The following is a 13,994-nucleotide window of genomic DNA, read 5'->3' on the forward strand; positions in this document are numbered from 1 at the left end:
ATCTGCCCTGTTAGTCTACAGGATAAACAACAATTATGAGTTTAGCTTGCAAACAAAGGGCAAGTTTACATTACAGCACTATATTGGCACAGCTGCAGCACATCTGGTGAAGACGCGCTATGCCGAGGGAGAGCGCTCTCCCGTCGGCATAATTATTCTACCTCACTTGGAAGTGGAAGCTGTGTCAGTGGAACAGCACAAAACTTGCCTCACTTGGGGTGGGAGGAAAGTCTTTTTCACACCCCTGTGTGACGTAAGTTATATTGATTTTAGGCTGTAGTGTAGACCTGCCCAAAGTTGCTACAGAGCAATGGGCACCGTTCAAAATTATCCTAATGCGATTCGTTCTGAATGGAGGATTAAAAACTAGGGCCTGCTGTAGTAGAGAGGTCTCTTTGGAAGAATCCCATCTGCACAAATAAAAATAACCATTTTCATTTGGATGTGAGAATAATATATTTTAATAGGAACTTCCCAGAACAATAGGTTTGTCAAATGTCATACATATAATATATGATGTTAATCCAAGTCACTTTTGATAGTTTATCCTAAACAGGCAAAATTGTGTGAATCTTTTGGAATTTGATTTTCTTGAACTTCACTGGTATTTTCCAAACTTCATTGCACCTAACAGCTTATATTTGCCTTTGAAATGCAAAATTGCATATTGTATCAAAACAAGCCTATGGAATTAATGACAGGTTGTGATTCTAGATTTAATGAGACTTGAGGGGAAATCCTTTGTACAATGTGATAAACGCCGCAAGTTTAATTGGAAAAATGGTAAAATAATTGCAGTGGTGATTTGAAACATTTTGCTGAAAATTAAAAGCTTGGGACCGTGTGTTCCCATTGGGATTCTTAGCAGAATTCAACACTAAGGGAATCCCTTGGGCAGGCCCTTGTGGATTAATGAAGTCAAAGTGGCTCAGGGATTTGCCTATATGGTTCTCCTTGCAGTATCAGGGCTGCATATGAAGGAGTTATTATTACCAGTTGGAGATCCTGAGGAATCTGAGCTGCATGCTTCCTTGTTTCTCTGTCCGAGTGAGTTATGTCACAACACAGATTGGAATAATAGGATCATATTTAGAGGTTGAAAAGGCTTTTATCACCCACTCCACCATCTCTCTGCAAATGCATGGTAGAAGCAATGCTCCATTCAAACCTCTTTATTGTTTTTTATTATTATTATTAGATAACTGCTGACAAAGCGTTTGTCTCTGTCCAAGACACAAAATTAAGACAAATGCGGCTCAGTTTAAAAAAAAAAAAAGTTAAGACAAATGAGTCTAATATATGATTTATTTACTGTTGCTCTCTAAGTACAAACACCATAATTCTATAAATTGATTTGGGATAGTGGTAGTACTGTCTGTAGGATGCCTCTGTTGTGGTAGGTGCTACACAGATGCATAGGAAGACTCAGTCCCTCCCCTGAAGAGTTTAAAATCTAACCATTTTTATTCTAGGTTCCAGTTTGTTGTGAGTTTAAAAGGCTGATCATGAATGTTAACTAAGTTGGATTCCTTAAAAATGTCTTTTTTATGATGAGCACACTGTTTCATTACTTTCATTTTAAAGCTAATGAATAATCCAGTTACCCATGATTTATTTCCTGTATTATATTATATATGTTCCTGTATCCTGATGAAAACAGCTGTGATAGATAACCCAACCTCCATTTGTAAGATAAAAGTTAGTTGTCAGCTTTGTTTACTATGAATGAAATTCACTCTTGAGCTGAAGGTCTGGCATGATTATATTTTATAGACCTGTAGCATCTTTCATCCTGGTTGGTCCTGTGTCATGTCAGAAAGTCATATTCCATTATACAGTAATAGCATCACCCAACACTGAAATGGTCTCATTTCTAGAGCGACCCTTGATTAATAATATAAATACTGCTTTTTTTATATCCAGAAAATTTGCAGTAAGCAATAGATTGCATCAAAACTCTTTATTTAGGAGCTACAATCCATGAACAACTACACTACAGAAATACTGTCTGATAAACGTGTTCCATCTAATAGAGTAGATGTATATACAAGATATTTAGAATTACATTTGTGCACCGAGTTATTTTGATTTGGGCTAGTATTTTTAAAACTCCCTATGGCAATTTAAGTGCCCAATGTCTATCCACTTAAAATGGGAATTGGGCAGCTAACTCCCTTAATTACTTTTGAAAATCCCATCCTAGATTTGTACACTAACCAGGGGCGGCTCTACCAATTTTGCCGCCCCAAGCAGTCGCCGCCGAATTGTTGCTGAGGCAGGAAGAGCGGTGGAGCTGCAGCCGAATTGCCGCCGCAGGACACGGGCTGCCGCCCCATTCTAAATGCCACCCCAAGCACCTGCTTGCAAAGCTGGTGCCTGGAGCCCACCCTGACACGAACTTTCCTAAGTAACTGCAAATATATAATTGGCATGATGTTGTCATGCAGATGGAACAGTATGCCTCTTTAGTCCATTCAAATGCTATAATTGTATCTCATTTAGCTTTAACCCATTTAGTGTAGGATAATATTTTTAATCTTTCACACTTTTCCTTGTATTTAAAGATCACTGGTGCAAATCTTGCGTTGGGCAGCTAAGTGATGAGGGTGCTGGAGCTGAGTGCAGTGGATCTGCCAGTTTGCTGATCCACTGGATACTCATTCATGTGCAGACACTCACATGCACCACAGGGGAGAGTGAAACGGCTGTGGAGAGCTGAAGTAGCAGCTGCAAAAGTGACTTGGTTAGTCCTCCACAGGCCACAGCGGCAGGAAGGATGGCTCAGTCCACCCCACCCCTCTGAAGATCCCCTGTGCAATGCTCATTTACTTTGCTTTACTGCAAGGGGGGATGACTTGGCCTATTGTTTATCTATGCCCCCGTTTTTCAAAATTATGCAGTGCATGTGGAAGGAATCTTACACTGAGTGCTTGGCCCAACTAGCTTAGCCAGGCACCAAACAGAGGTATTGTGAGGGATGGGGAGACTACAAATCCTCTCCCCTATAGGCTGCAATGCAACCCCCAAATCCTGCCCAATCCCTGAAGCAGAGAGGCATTCTGGCTGCAGGAGAAGGAGCAGGACTTGTCCCTTGTTGCACAACATGAGTATCCCTGTTAACCATGTTTACCTGTGTAAACAGCATGGTAACATGGCTGACAAACAAAATTGCAGGGGGGTTTAAAGTGCTACTATAGTGCTTCATTGACCTCAACTGTATAAACTAAACCTTCAACTATTTATTGTCTAAAAAGGCACATAGTTTTTCCTTGGAAGAGATAGGAAGAAAATTCATCTTAGAATGAATCTGTTTAAATGATGTGGGCAGCAGAACGCCCACCTCTCCTGACATTTTTCCATCAAGAATATGCTCTCTAACAAACGGTTGTAATTTGGTCTATTCCAGACTGCACCGAGGTTTGTTGATGGGAGCGCAATACACACAGCATCTGCTCTCTGTTATATGCTGAAAGGATGCAATGATGGAAACTCTAGAGAGCACAGTGATCACAGAAAGACTGTGATCAGTGGGTGAACAGCAGCGTTCTCCAGTCTTTTTATAAACAATGCATAAATTGTACCATTCAATCAAAGTGTCCTGTGAAAGGACAATCCAAATAACTTAACAAAAAAAAAGTGTCTGGCCATGGGGGGAAAAATGTTCTGTGGTTATTGTCTCATTGTAACCTACCTCCTATCAGGGGCCCAACATTGTGTGTCACTTTATTTATTTTATTTTTTGGAGGTAGCATCTGTCTCTCTCCAGGATCAATGTAGCATCATGTCAGTTTCCACAAATAGCTGAATCCCATTACAATATTTGATAGTTGAACATGTGGGGCTTTCTGTAGGCATTTCAGCAACATTAAATGTAGGGTTTGAATCACAGGCCTTGCAGAGGAAGTTAGAATGTCCAAAGAACGTCTCCCCTTTGAGAATTCATGGAAAATTGGACAACAATATCCTTAGTGGTTCTCTGGAGAAGGAGCCACACCCTTCATGGATCACCAAAGTCACACTTAAGATGACCAGATCACAACAGTAAAATATCGGGACATTGGGGTGCCATCGACCCTGCTCACAGTCCACCCCTGCTTCTCCCAGGCTCCGTTCCCACTCTGCCCCAGGTCCCACCCCCTCTCTGCTCGGCCCCTCCGTCCCACCACCGTGCCCTTCCTCACCCACCAGCCTGCCGCTGGCTTGCTGCGTCCCTCCTCAGTCTCCCACCTGCCACTCACCTCCTCCCTCCGCTGCCAGAAACCCCCATGCCTGCCCCGAGAACCCCCACTCGCTGCTGGCTCACTAATCACCTCCCACCCGCCTGCCGCTGGCTCACCGATCACCTCTTCACCCTCCCTGACTACTGCTCGCCTTTTCACCCCCCACTCACCTCTTCACACCCGCCCCCACCTGCTGCTTGCCTACTCATCCCTCCCGCTCGCCTCCTTTCCTGAATAACGGGACAAATGCGGTCCCAATCATACATTGATCAGGATGCGGGACAAAGGGTTAAACATCGGGACACACCCAATTTTATCAGGACATCTAGTCCCCCTAGTCATACTCCAGAGAAAGACTAAGGACCCCAGATGGAAGTGGTACGTCATTTGGAAATAGAGGGACACGGCAATCCCCTGAATATCCTGTGCTTGTTGAAAGGGGGAGAAATCCCACAGAAGATCTTATGGTTGTTGTATTATAGAGGTAGAGGAATCCCCCAGAAGACCTTACACATTGTAGGGAGGTGCCCTAACGGGAACCAAGATTTTTGCTCTCTTCAGGAAGGAATAAGGAGAAATGCCTGAAGATGCAGGCTTCAATGAGTCTGTACTTCTACTTAGAATTAAGTGTTTTAAGGGAAACTTGCCTTTAATAAGGCATATATTTCACATGCAGCATAAGTACTGAATTGTACACTCTGTATCTGTCCTGATGGTTTAGGATATTCTTTCTTAGAATGGGGCAAAAAAGCAAAGTTTAGATCTGAATAAAACTACAAAGTCTTGGGGCGGGGGCGGCATCTTTGGACCCATCTCTGCTTCTTATCTTATATGGAATTCTTACTGGGAAGATGCAGTTACTGAAGTGGCCCAGCAGGTGCACGTTATCTCTTGATACACAGATGGGCTATTTATTATGCACTCAGTACAGTGTGTCATCATTACGCACCTTCTCACCTGATGCTAGTTTTTGCAAATACTGCTTAGAGATCAAAGGCAGGTCAGCTTGTTAAACATAGCACCCATGTTCCAGTAGCTATTGCAGAGTGTGTGACATATGGGATGAAAGTTTTGAGTTATATAAAATGTTAATGACTAAACCTGGCACAGTCAAACCTTTTAATCTTTATTGCAGTTTTCTAAAGAGAGGCAGCTTATGGACAACACCCCAGAAAAGCTGAAGAAAGAGTTAGAGGAAGAGCTACAGTTGAGCAGCGAAGACTTACGTAGCCATGCTTGGTACCATGGACGCATTCCTCGGCAGGTACGTCCCTCCTGGGTCTTCCTTTCACAGGCAAAGCTGTGGGCTTTCATATACAGATACAAACAGGTTAACACTGGAGTGTTACAGAGTCTGCATGAGATCACCAATTCAATAGAAATGCAGTGCCTTCCAGTGTGAGAAAAAATCAGTGTCTGGTATTGTTTATTTAATATGCTTTGGTGAGAGATGAGACAGAGGGAAGAAATCCACTGTTTCTTATACTTTAACCAATAAAAAATCATCCAATGAGGAGAGGTAAGAATGCTGCTCTGTGCTATAGACGAGCTACACTCTATCCTCTAATATTGTTGTTCAGCTGGCCTGAATTTAGATTAATATGATTATCCAGAATTTAAAAATGTTCCAATCTTCTCCCTTTCTTTAGTTTGAAATGATAAAACGGCATACTAGTAGTAATAGTAGTAATAACGAGTAATAGTTATTTGAAGTAGCTATCTTTCTATTTTGGTCGTCTACACCAAAAACATCACGAGCTCCCCCTGCTGGCTCATCATCAACATGCACCTGGCAAACGCCGTTCTCAGAGTTGTGAGCTTTCCTGCTGCTATCAGCAGATGCTGGAAATCAGGCAGAGCAGCCAGAAGCAGGCAGCTCTGTGGTTTGAAAGTTAATGAATTAATGTTTGCCCAATGGGAAGGGCCAGCTTGGTTCAAAAAGAAACGGGAGTTTTCAGCTTTTATGTGCACATTGCAAAACAAAGAGAAGAATGTGTGAAACCCATTTTAAAAATAGCTCTTTTGTCTCTCTTGAAGTATATCACAGATTAGTTTCTTTTGACAAATTGAGGAAGTATGCACACAAACTGCATTCTCTGGCCCTGTCCTAGAAGGTCCTCCCAGACTCCTATTGTAGAAAGTCTGTGGAATGGCTTCTGGATTTTAGAAGGAGCCAGAATTAGAGAGGGCAACATTCTGCCCCACACTTTTCCTCCATCCTGTCTTTTCTGGTTTTAAACCTGTGCTCACAGAGCAGCCAGAATTGGGCCCCGACATTTAGATTAAATAACAAGACTCTACTGATGTGATACTAGCCCAGGCTGAGTATTCTGATTCTAAATGTGGGTTTTTTGTTTTTGTATGTTTTCTCTCTAAGGTGGCAGAAAGCCTAGTTCAGAGAGATGGAGATTTCCTGATTAGGGATTCTCTCTCCAGTCCTGGAAACTTTGTTCTTACCTGTCAGTGGAAAAACATCTCTCAACATTTCAAAATCAACAGAACAGTCCTCAGACTCAATGAAGCCTACTGCCGTGTTCAGTATCAGTTCGAACTTGAAAGTTTCGACAGCATCCCTGGGTTAGTGAGATGTTATGTGGGGAATCGCAGGCCAGTATCAAAGCAGAGTGGAGCAATTATTTTTCAGCCTATCAACCGGACCATGCCACTGAGATGTCTCGAGGAAAAGTATGGAGTATCTCCAGTTCGACAAAGAGAGTGCAATATCACTGAAGGAAAAACAGAGACTGCAATAAGGCTGAGCCTCAGTATATGTGGCGTGCAGTCCCAGGAGCACAGCTTAACCAGAGGAAATCTTTTAAGGTACTTTTCTCTTGTTCCATCATCCTCCTTAAAGGGGAGTCAAGAATCCAATCCTGCTCCCATTGAAGTCAATGGGAGTTTTGTTCTCTACTTTCATGGGAAAAGAATCAGGCCTCACAGTCTCATCTAATAACTCATTTTAAGGGCCTGATCCAAAGCCCAGTGAAATCAGTGAAAAGACTCTCACTGACTCCAGTGAGCTTTGGCTCAGGCTTTAGAGGACTAAGGAACTTTAAGGTAACTCTGTCTTCAATTATATTAATGTAAAACACAGAGATTACTGATGCCATTTGACTATGTCAGCAGCCTAATTAAGCACAGATATTCTAACAAACTAGATGAATGGTGTAATCAGATTTTGAAAATAATCAGCTCTAAAATATCTTTGAAAAAACATGATTCAGGGTTTTTGCAGTGAGAACTGTTTCCTCAGCGAGATGGTGTTTGGGCTCTGCAGTGCTGGTTCTCCTTTCGCTCACACTGGTATGAATCAGGAGCATCTTCACTGAAGTTAATGATGTCAAACCAGAATGAGTGAAATCAGACTCAGGCTCTGCAAGTACAATAATGGTGCAGCTTGTGCTGTAGCTTAAAAATAAAAATACTAAACATAAATTGAAGGATAAAAAAAGTAAAAGGTTTGTTGTTTTTCTCAAGGTGAGCCCTCTTTCTTCTGCTGCTGTGAAGAAAATGCCACAAATGGGTTAAGATAGTTAAAAAGAGATAAATTGAGATGACTAAAATAAAGTGCACTAATAAAGCTGACTGTCTGGAAGGAGACAGCTGATGGAGTGTAGTTCTTCATTACTGCTCAGTTCAGGTGTTGTCTTGAAAAAGTCTTAGCATGCCAACAAAAAAGGGAACCAAACTGCTAAAGCAACTTTTTGACTACAAAAATTCCAAATCATTGTCTGAGATTCTGGCCTGGATCCTGGAATCTGATCTGCACAGCTGGACATCTATGCCTGTATGGAGCCACCCTGACTTGAACGGGACTCTGGGGGAGGAGTCACAGTGAAGTCAGTGGAACTTCAGACAGATGCAGAGGGTTGCTTGTGCAATACTGGGATCTGGACTGCTAATTATGCCTGCTCTTGAACTTAGAAATGCAGTTGGTAGACATTGTTAGTGCCTTTTATGAAACTGCATGTTGGCTGAGCAGTCGTTCATCCAAAGCCTGTAAATAATATTCTGTATCTGATTTTCCTGGGAATGTCAACCAAAGCATGTCTTTATTTACTCTCCTGTGGCTGAACCAGGACAGAAATGGAAGGGCAGCTTTCTTTTCTGTTAGCGCAGTGATACTCAGACTGAGGCTCGTGAACCGCAAGAGGCTCTTTAATGTGTCTCCTGCAGCTGTTTGCAGCACATAATATTAAAACAGTGGTGTGATTTAATTATTAACTAATCTGGATGCTTTTACTATGTTATTAACCAATTGTAGATGATATAATAATAATACTTGGTCAGCCATTTTGCTGTGAGAATAAACTAAATATTTCTCCAGTCATATTGTTTAAATCTGAATGTATAGTTCTATAGTAAATGAAACAATGAATTCAAACTACTGTGGCTCTTTTGGGTAATATTGATTGATAATTTGGCTCCTGAACCACTGAGGTCTGAGTATCACTGTGTTAGAGAATGGGTTCTTAACCTGAGGGTTGTGACACACACTCCAATCAGGGGACACAATCCTCCTCCCTTCCTGTATGGCTAGGAGAGAAAAGGAGTCACAAATCTTTCCTCTGCTGTAAGAGGGGGTCACAGCATGCAAAAGGTTGAGAACCTATAAAGCATTAATTTCTGCCTTGCCATGTTGTACGATTACAGACTTGTTGCCATGTTGCACAAAGCAATAACTCTCAGTACCAGATCTTCACCCGTACTAAGGCCCCTTTAAGTGGCTGTAAGTGGGAAGCTGAGGACTCTCCTTAGTCCTGGCACAACTGAAGGTTGGTCCTGTATGTTAAGTGTCCTACTGCACTTTAATGATATATTGTTGTGTTGGCTTTTTTCCCCCTCAGAAACAAAGAAAAAAGTGGTAGCCAGCCAGCTAGTTTGGATCATGTCCAGGAGAAAAGATTCTCCCTAAAGGCTCACCAGTCGGAAAGCTACCTGCCAATAGGTATGTCTGTAGGCAGATTTCTAATAACTCCTTAGAAGATGCATGCCAGCAAGCAGTCAGCCTTCTACCCTCCCTGTCTTCAGGTTACGTTTTAAAATGCTAGAGATTTTCAGAGACTGGAGCCCACATGAAATTCACGGTCTCAAGTGTGAGGGTACTGAATACAGTTAGCATCTGATGACTGTTCAGTGGCCCATGGAAATGGAGTTGATAGGCTCATTATAATAACTAGAGTCAAGTACTCTATTTAGAAGGCACCCATCAGCTTGGTATGGCACCCTAGTGCCTAGGTTTACACATCACAAAAATGATGATCATGATTGGCACTAATAGGTCCACTTCTTGGCAGCGTCACCCATCTCAACTCCAGAGTTTTACAAGCCCTCAACAGTTTCACTGATACCATCCTGCCCATAGCTGCTTGAGCAGCTGTGGTAAACCTGATGCAATCTGGTATGTTTCGCTGCTGTTACTCAGGTAAGGCAGCTAATGCAGAATCAGTACTCTGCTATTTTCCACCACTTGCTACTGCTGGTGGTTGGGGAAGAGGAAGTGGGGCAGCTGTACACTCTGTTCCTCTGATCCCCCTTTGCTCTTCCTCTTTCTGCTTATATCACAAGTCGGCTGCTGCCCCATGTAACTTTCCTGGGCGGCAGCAATATGAAATTTTCCAGAATGTGATCAGTTTTATTCGCGTTACCCCACTGATAGAAGACTTACTAGCAGTTGCTCAATTGTCAGAGAAATTTTGCTTACCTCCCCCCCCACCTACCCTCCAAGCTACACCTAGAGGGGAAAATTGTAAGGGCACCCCCTTATATGCCAAACAGGACCACTGTGTGAGGAAGCTAGTGCTGAGGTTGTGAGTAGCCCTGTGGATAAATTCTGGCCTTTGATTTCCAAGGTGGTCAATCTTGAACTTTTCTAGAGCACTAAATCTGTTTAAAAAATAAAATAAAATGAAATGGGTGTTGTGGATTTTAAACTGATTTCTAAAGGCAGGCGTTCTCAAACATTTCTGTGGTGTGTGGCCCGCACCTTAATAGAGAGAGATTGTCTAGTCATGAGCATCTCTTCCTCCATCGTACTCCCAGACATAATTGAACAAACTGCTTTCCCTCCCATTTGTGATCGGATGAACTGCCTTCCGCCCATTCACGATTGCAATAACATTTATGTAGTAACTATAGCAATTACCCTGAAAAGTAAAATTAGGAAAATATTTCATGTGTGATTTATGTATTTATTTATATTATGATGGTGGCTAGACACCATGCAGACATATAGTAGGAGACAGTTGCTACTCTGGAGACCTTACAGTCTGGGGGGTCTTTAATGCAATGTAGCAGTTGGGGTAATGAGAAGTATGATGTAATCAGTCAGCTCTCTGCAGACAACCAGCAAGTTGTCCGTGGGCCACAGTTTGGGAATTTCTGTCTGAAGCAGGAGTGGGCAAACTTTTTGGCTCGAGGGCTACATCGGGGTGCGAAACTGTATGGAGGGTCGGGTAGGGAAGGCTGTGCTTCCCCAAAGAGCCTGGCCCTCACCCCCAATCCGCCCCCTCCCACTTCCCGCCCTCCTCAGAAACCGCAACCCATCCAATGCTCCATGTCCCCTGACTACCCCCTCCCGGGACCCTGGCCCCTAACCACCCCTCAGGATCCCATCCCCTATCCAACCCCCACCCCCCTTCTCCCTGTCCCCTGACTGCCCCGACCCTATCCGCACCCGTGCCTCCAGACAGGCACCCCCGGGACCCCACCCCCTATCCAACCCTCCCACTCCCTGTCCCCGACTGCCCCAATCCCTATTCACACCTGTGCCCCCAGACAGGCTCCCCCGGGACTCCCATGCCTATCCAAACCCCTCTGTCCCCTGACTGCCCCCTCCCAGAACCTCTGCCCCATCCAACTGCCCCCGGTCCCCTGACTGCCCCCCGGAACCCCTTGCCCCTTATCCATCTCCCCCCTTACCATGCTGCTCAGAGCAGGAAAGCCCTGCCACCCAGCCAGAGCCAGCCACGCTGCCACCGCACTGCCCAGCAGGAGCGGTGGGCCAGAGCGCTGGCATCATGTTGTGCTGAGGCTGCAGGGGAGGGGGGACAGTGGGGGAGGGGCCGGGGGCTAGCCTCCCCGGCCGGGAGTTCAGGGGCTGCCTGCTTCTGGTCTTAAGAATCCTGCAGCCAGTCCTCATTTGATGTCAATGGGATGTTTGCCTGTGTGATAACTGCAGGATGGGGCCTATGTGTGTAAATATTTCAGTGTACACACGTTCCCCCAGATTTGAGTCAACTGTCTTTTAGGGTTACAGAAATAGAATCCCTGAAGTTCATTCTTTTCATACCTCACTACATGCCCAGACTCCACTTTAAGGAAGTTTTTCTTTCTTTTCAAAACATGTCATTCTTAAAAATGACTCACAAGCATCGTGATAAGATTCCATTTTTATCTGGCAGATCAAGTTACAAACTCGCTCCCATTCCAAGCCAGGACTTTCCAGCTCTGACTGTACAGCCTTTGTGTGCTGTGGGGATGTGGGTTATTGTCAGTGTTACCACAGGGTGACATTACAGCCCAGCTGCTCTCTGTATCTGGGATTTTGTGAGGATCTGCTTGGTAGCTCATCTCTTAAAATATACGTTTTAAACAGTGTTTGACAGAATGAAAAATTTACATGATCTGAAACACTTCCCCTAGTAAACAACGACAGCAACAAAAAAGAACTGTAAAGTGTATCTCAGGATTATGTGTAGTTTTGCCTTAGATGCTATTATTACATCATACAAAATGATTCTGTTCTTCACCTACAGGTTCAAGGCATCCATCTCAGTTACCTGAAATAGATACAAGCCCATGGTCAAATTCCCCTGCATTTAGAACAGGCAGTGAACCTACTCTAAGCCCCACAGTAGTTCGGAGGGTCGCTTCCGAGTCGCCAGTAGGAGAAGCTCTTAGAGGATCAGACAGCCAGCTCTGTCCCAAGCCTCCACCTAAACCCAACAAAGTGCCCTTGCTGAGGCAACCTCAGTCTCCTTTAGCTTGGCACAGTTCAGAGGCACACTACTGTGAATTAAACCCTGCCACTTCCATAGACCGTGGAGCAACACAGCAACCTCTGTCTCAGAAGAGCAGCTATGTGGAGCATCTGATAGCTAAAGAGAATGGATTGCTCTCATTCAGGAACTCTGAAACAAGTTATCTGATCCATGAAGATGATGCCTTACAGAGCTCAATGGATCCATTAGCAGCTTGGTCTGAGATGGCTGAAGAAGGCAGCCTGTTTGTAGCACCTGTTCTTGAGACAGTATCCAGTTTTAAACCAAATGATTTTGAATCCAAACTTCTTCCTCCTGAAAACAAGCCACTTGAAACACCAATGTTAAAAAGAGTTAAGGAGCTATTCACCAACAGCAATCCAAAGATTATTGCCCGGCATATGCTTAGAATGGACTGCAAGGTAATTGATTATTTGGTTTTTAATAATTGTAAAGAGAATTAACTTTTCTGCATGTCACTGGATACCCTGCCAGATTAAACTTTTTTAAAACAGAGCTTTGAAAGAATTAAAGGAGAGATCTGGGACTAAGGTAATGTATATATTTACTTGGGGGACTTGGAGGGATTTGTCAAGGGGTAGGGTTGGAAAAGAGCTTTTAGCCTAGGAAGAATGATTACAAATTTGTCTCTGGACAAAAAATCCCTCTTAGTTGTCCCTAATTTTAGAGCTATATTTCCCTCCATTCCACACAAATTTGATGTTTTCTTCGTTAGTTGTAGATTTATTTACAGCAGAAAAGCTGAATTATGAAACTGAGATTAGGAAAAATGGTATTTATTCTGAAGGAATGAATCCCATATCAGAGAACGAGGACACCACACATTGCTCATGTTACTGGAAGGCACTCAGATACCAAAATGGTGGGCATGAGCTAAGAACCTGAACAGAATACAATCTGTTATAGCTTCCTGGCTGAATACTGCACTTCTAACCCTTGTTTGGGTCTTTGGGCCTTGACGGGATGAGAGGTAGTGGAAGGGGGCTGCAGAGCCTTTAGATGTAGTTCTCTTCTCACATGCCATTTGTACCCTCTATTGCACACCTTGGTAAGCACCAGAAGCACACAGATATTTTTACAAGGAGGAAGGCTTGGTTATACTGGCAAATTTTTGAGCAGCGATTCCTGGAATCAGCAACATGGAAAAAAGAAGAGAGAAATTCAAGCTCAGTTTGACCCTATCAAAGTGCCTATGCATTCTCTTTCGATCTTGCTTTCCCCCCTGATCCTGTGATTATCGAACTAATTTAGATGCAACCTGAAATGACAGCTTGTTCTCTGCCTGTGCTGCTGGGATTGAACGATTGCCATTTGTTTGGAATTGGTCATATACTATTGGTATCACCGAATTCTAAAGTATTGCAACAGATTTGCATACAAACAGGGCCAGATTAAAGCCTGCACACTATAGATTTGTGTATAGGACCCCAGCTCCTGAAGTCTGATTACATCAGAATCTCAGCTTTCATTTAAAAAATAAAGTTTGTAGCCCTCAGAATTGTGAGGGAACACTCAAACGTTTACCAGGTGTAACCGAGGTAGTGACGTCTGCTTGTCTGTAGAAAGCCTGGAACAATAGCTGTGAGAGGAGAAACTGTCCCATTCATCTCAATGGGCTGTTAACTCCCAGATCTTGTGGCACACACTAACTCCACTCAAGTAGGGAACTATGTATGGCAGGAGGAGATGAGCAGTGGTTCTGATCTATTCACCTAAACAGATTAACCCTGGCCTCTCCATGAGGCCCTCTGCCACCACTCCTGTCTCTCTG

At 43.5% G+C, this 13,994-nt stretch overlaps 1 protein-coding gene across 4 annotated transcripts in view; it reads left to right on the plus strand.

Moving 5' to 3' along the window:
• Positions 1-13,994, plus strand: part of BCAR3 (BCAR3 adaptor protein, NSP family member) — a 96,325-nt gene that overhangs the window by 71,770 nt on the left and 10,561 nt on the right. For all 4 annotated transcript variants that reach the window (XM_038414030.1, XM_038414034.2, XM_038414035.1 and 1 more), the window contains 4 exons: positions 5,356-5,484; positions 6,598-7,040; positions 9,068-9,168; positions 11,978-12,624. In XM_038414030.1, the coding sequence (XP_038269958.1) occupies positions 5,356-5,484; positions 6,598-7,040; positions 9,068-9,168; positions 11,978-12,624 (1,320 nt within the window). The remainder of the gene's footprint in view (positions 1-5,355; positions 5,485-6,597; positions 7,041-9,067; positions 9,169-11,977; positions 12,625-13,994) is intronic.

This window comes from Dermochelys coriacea, chromosome 8 (genome assembly GCF_009764565.3).
Source record: "Dermochelys coriacea isolate rDerCor1 chromosome 8, rDerCor1.pri.v4, whole genome shotgun sequence".
NCBI lineage: Eukaryota > Metazoa > Chordata > Testudines > Dermochelyidae > Dermochelys > Dermochelys coriacea.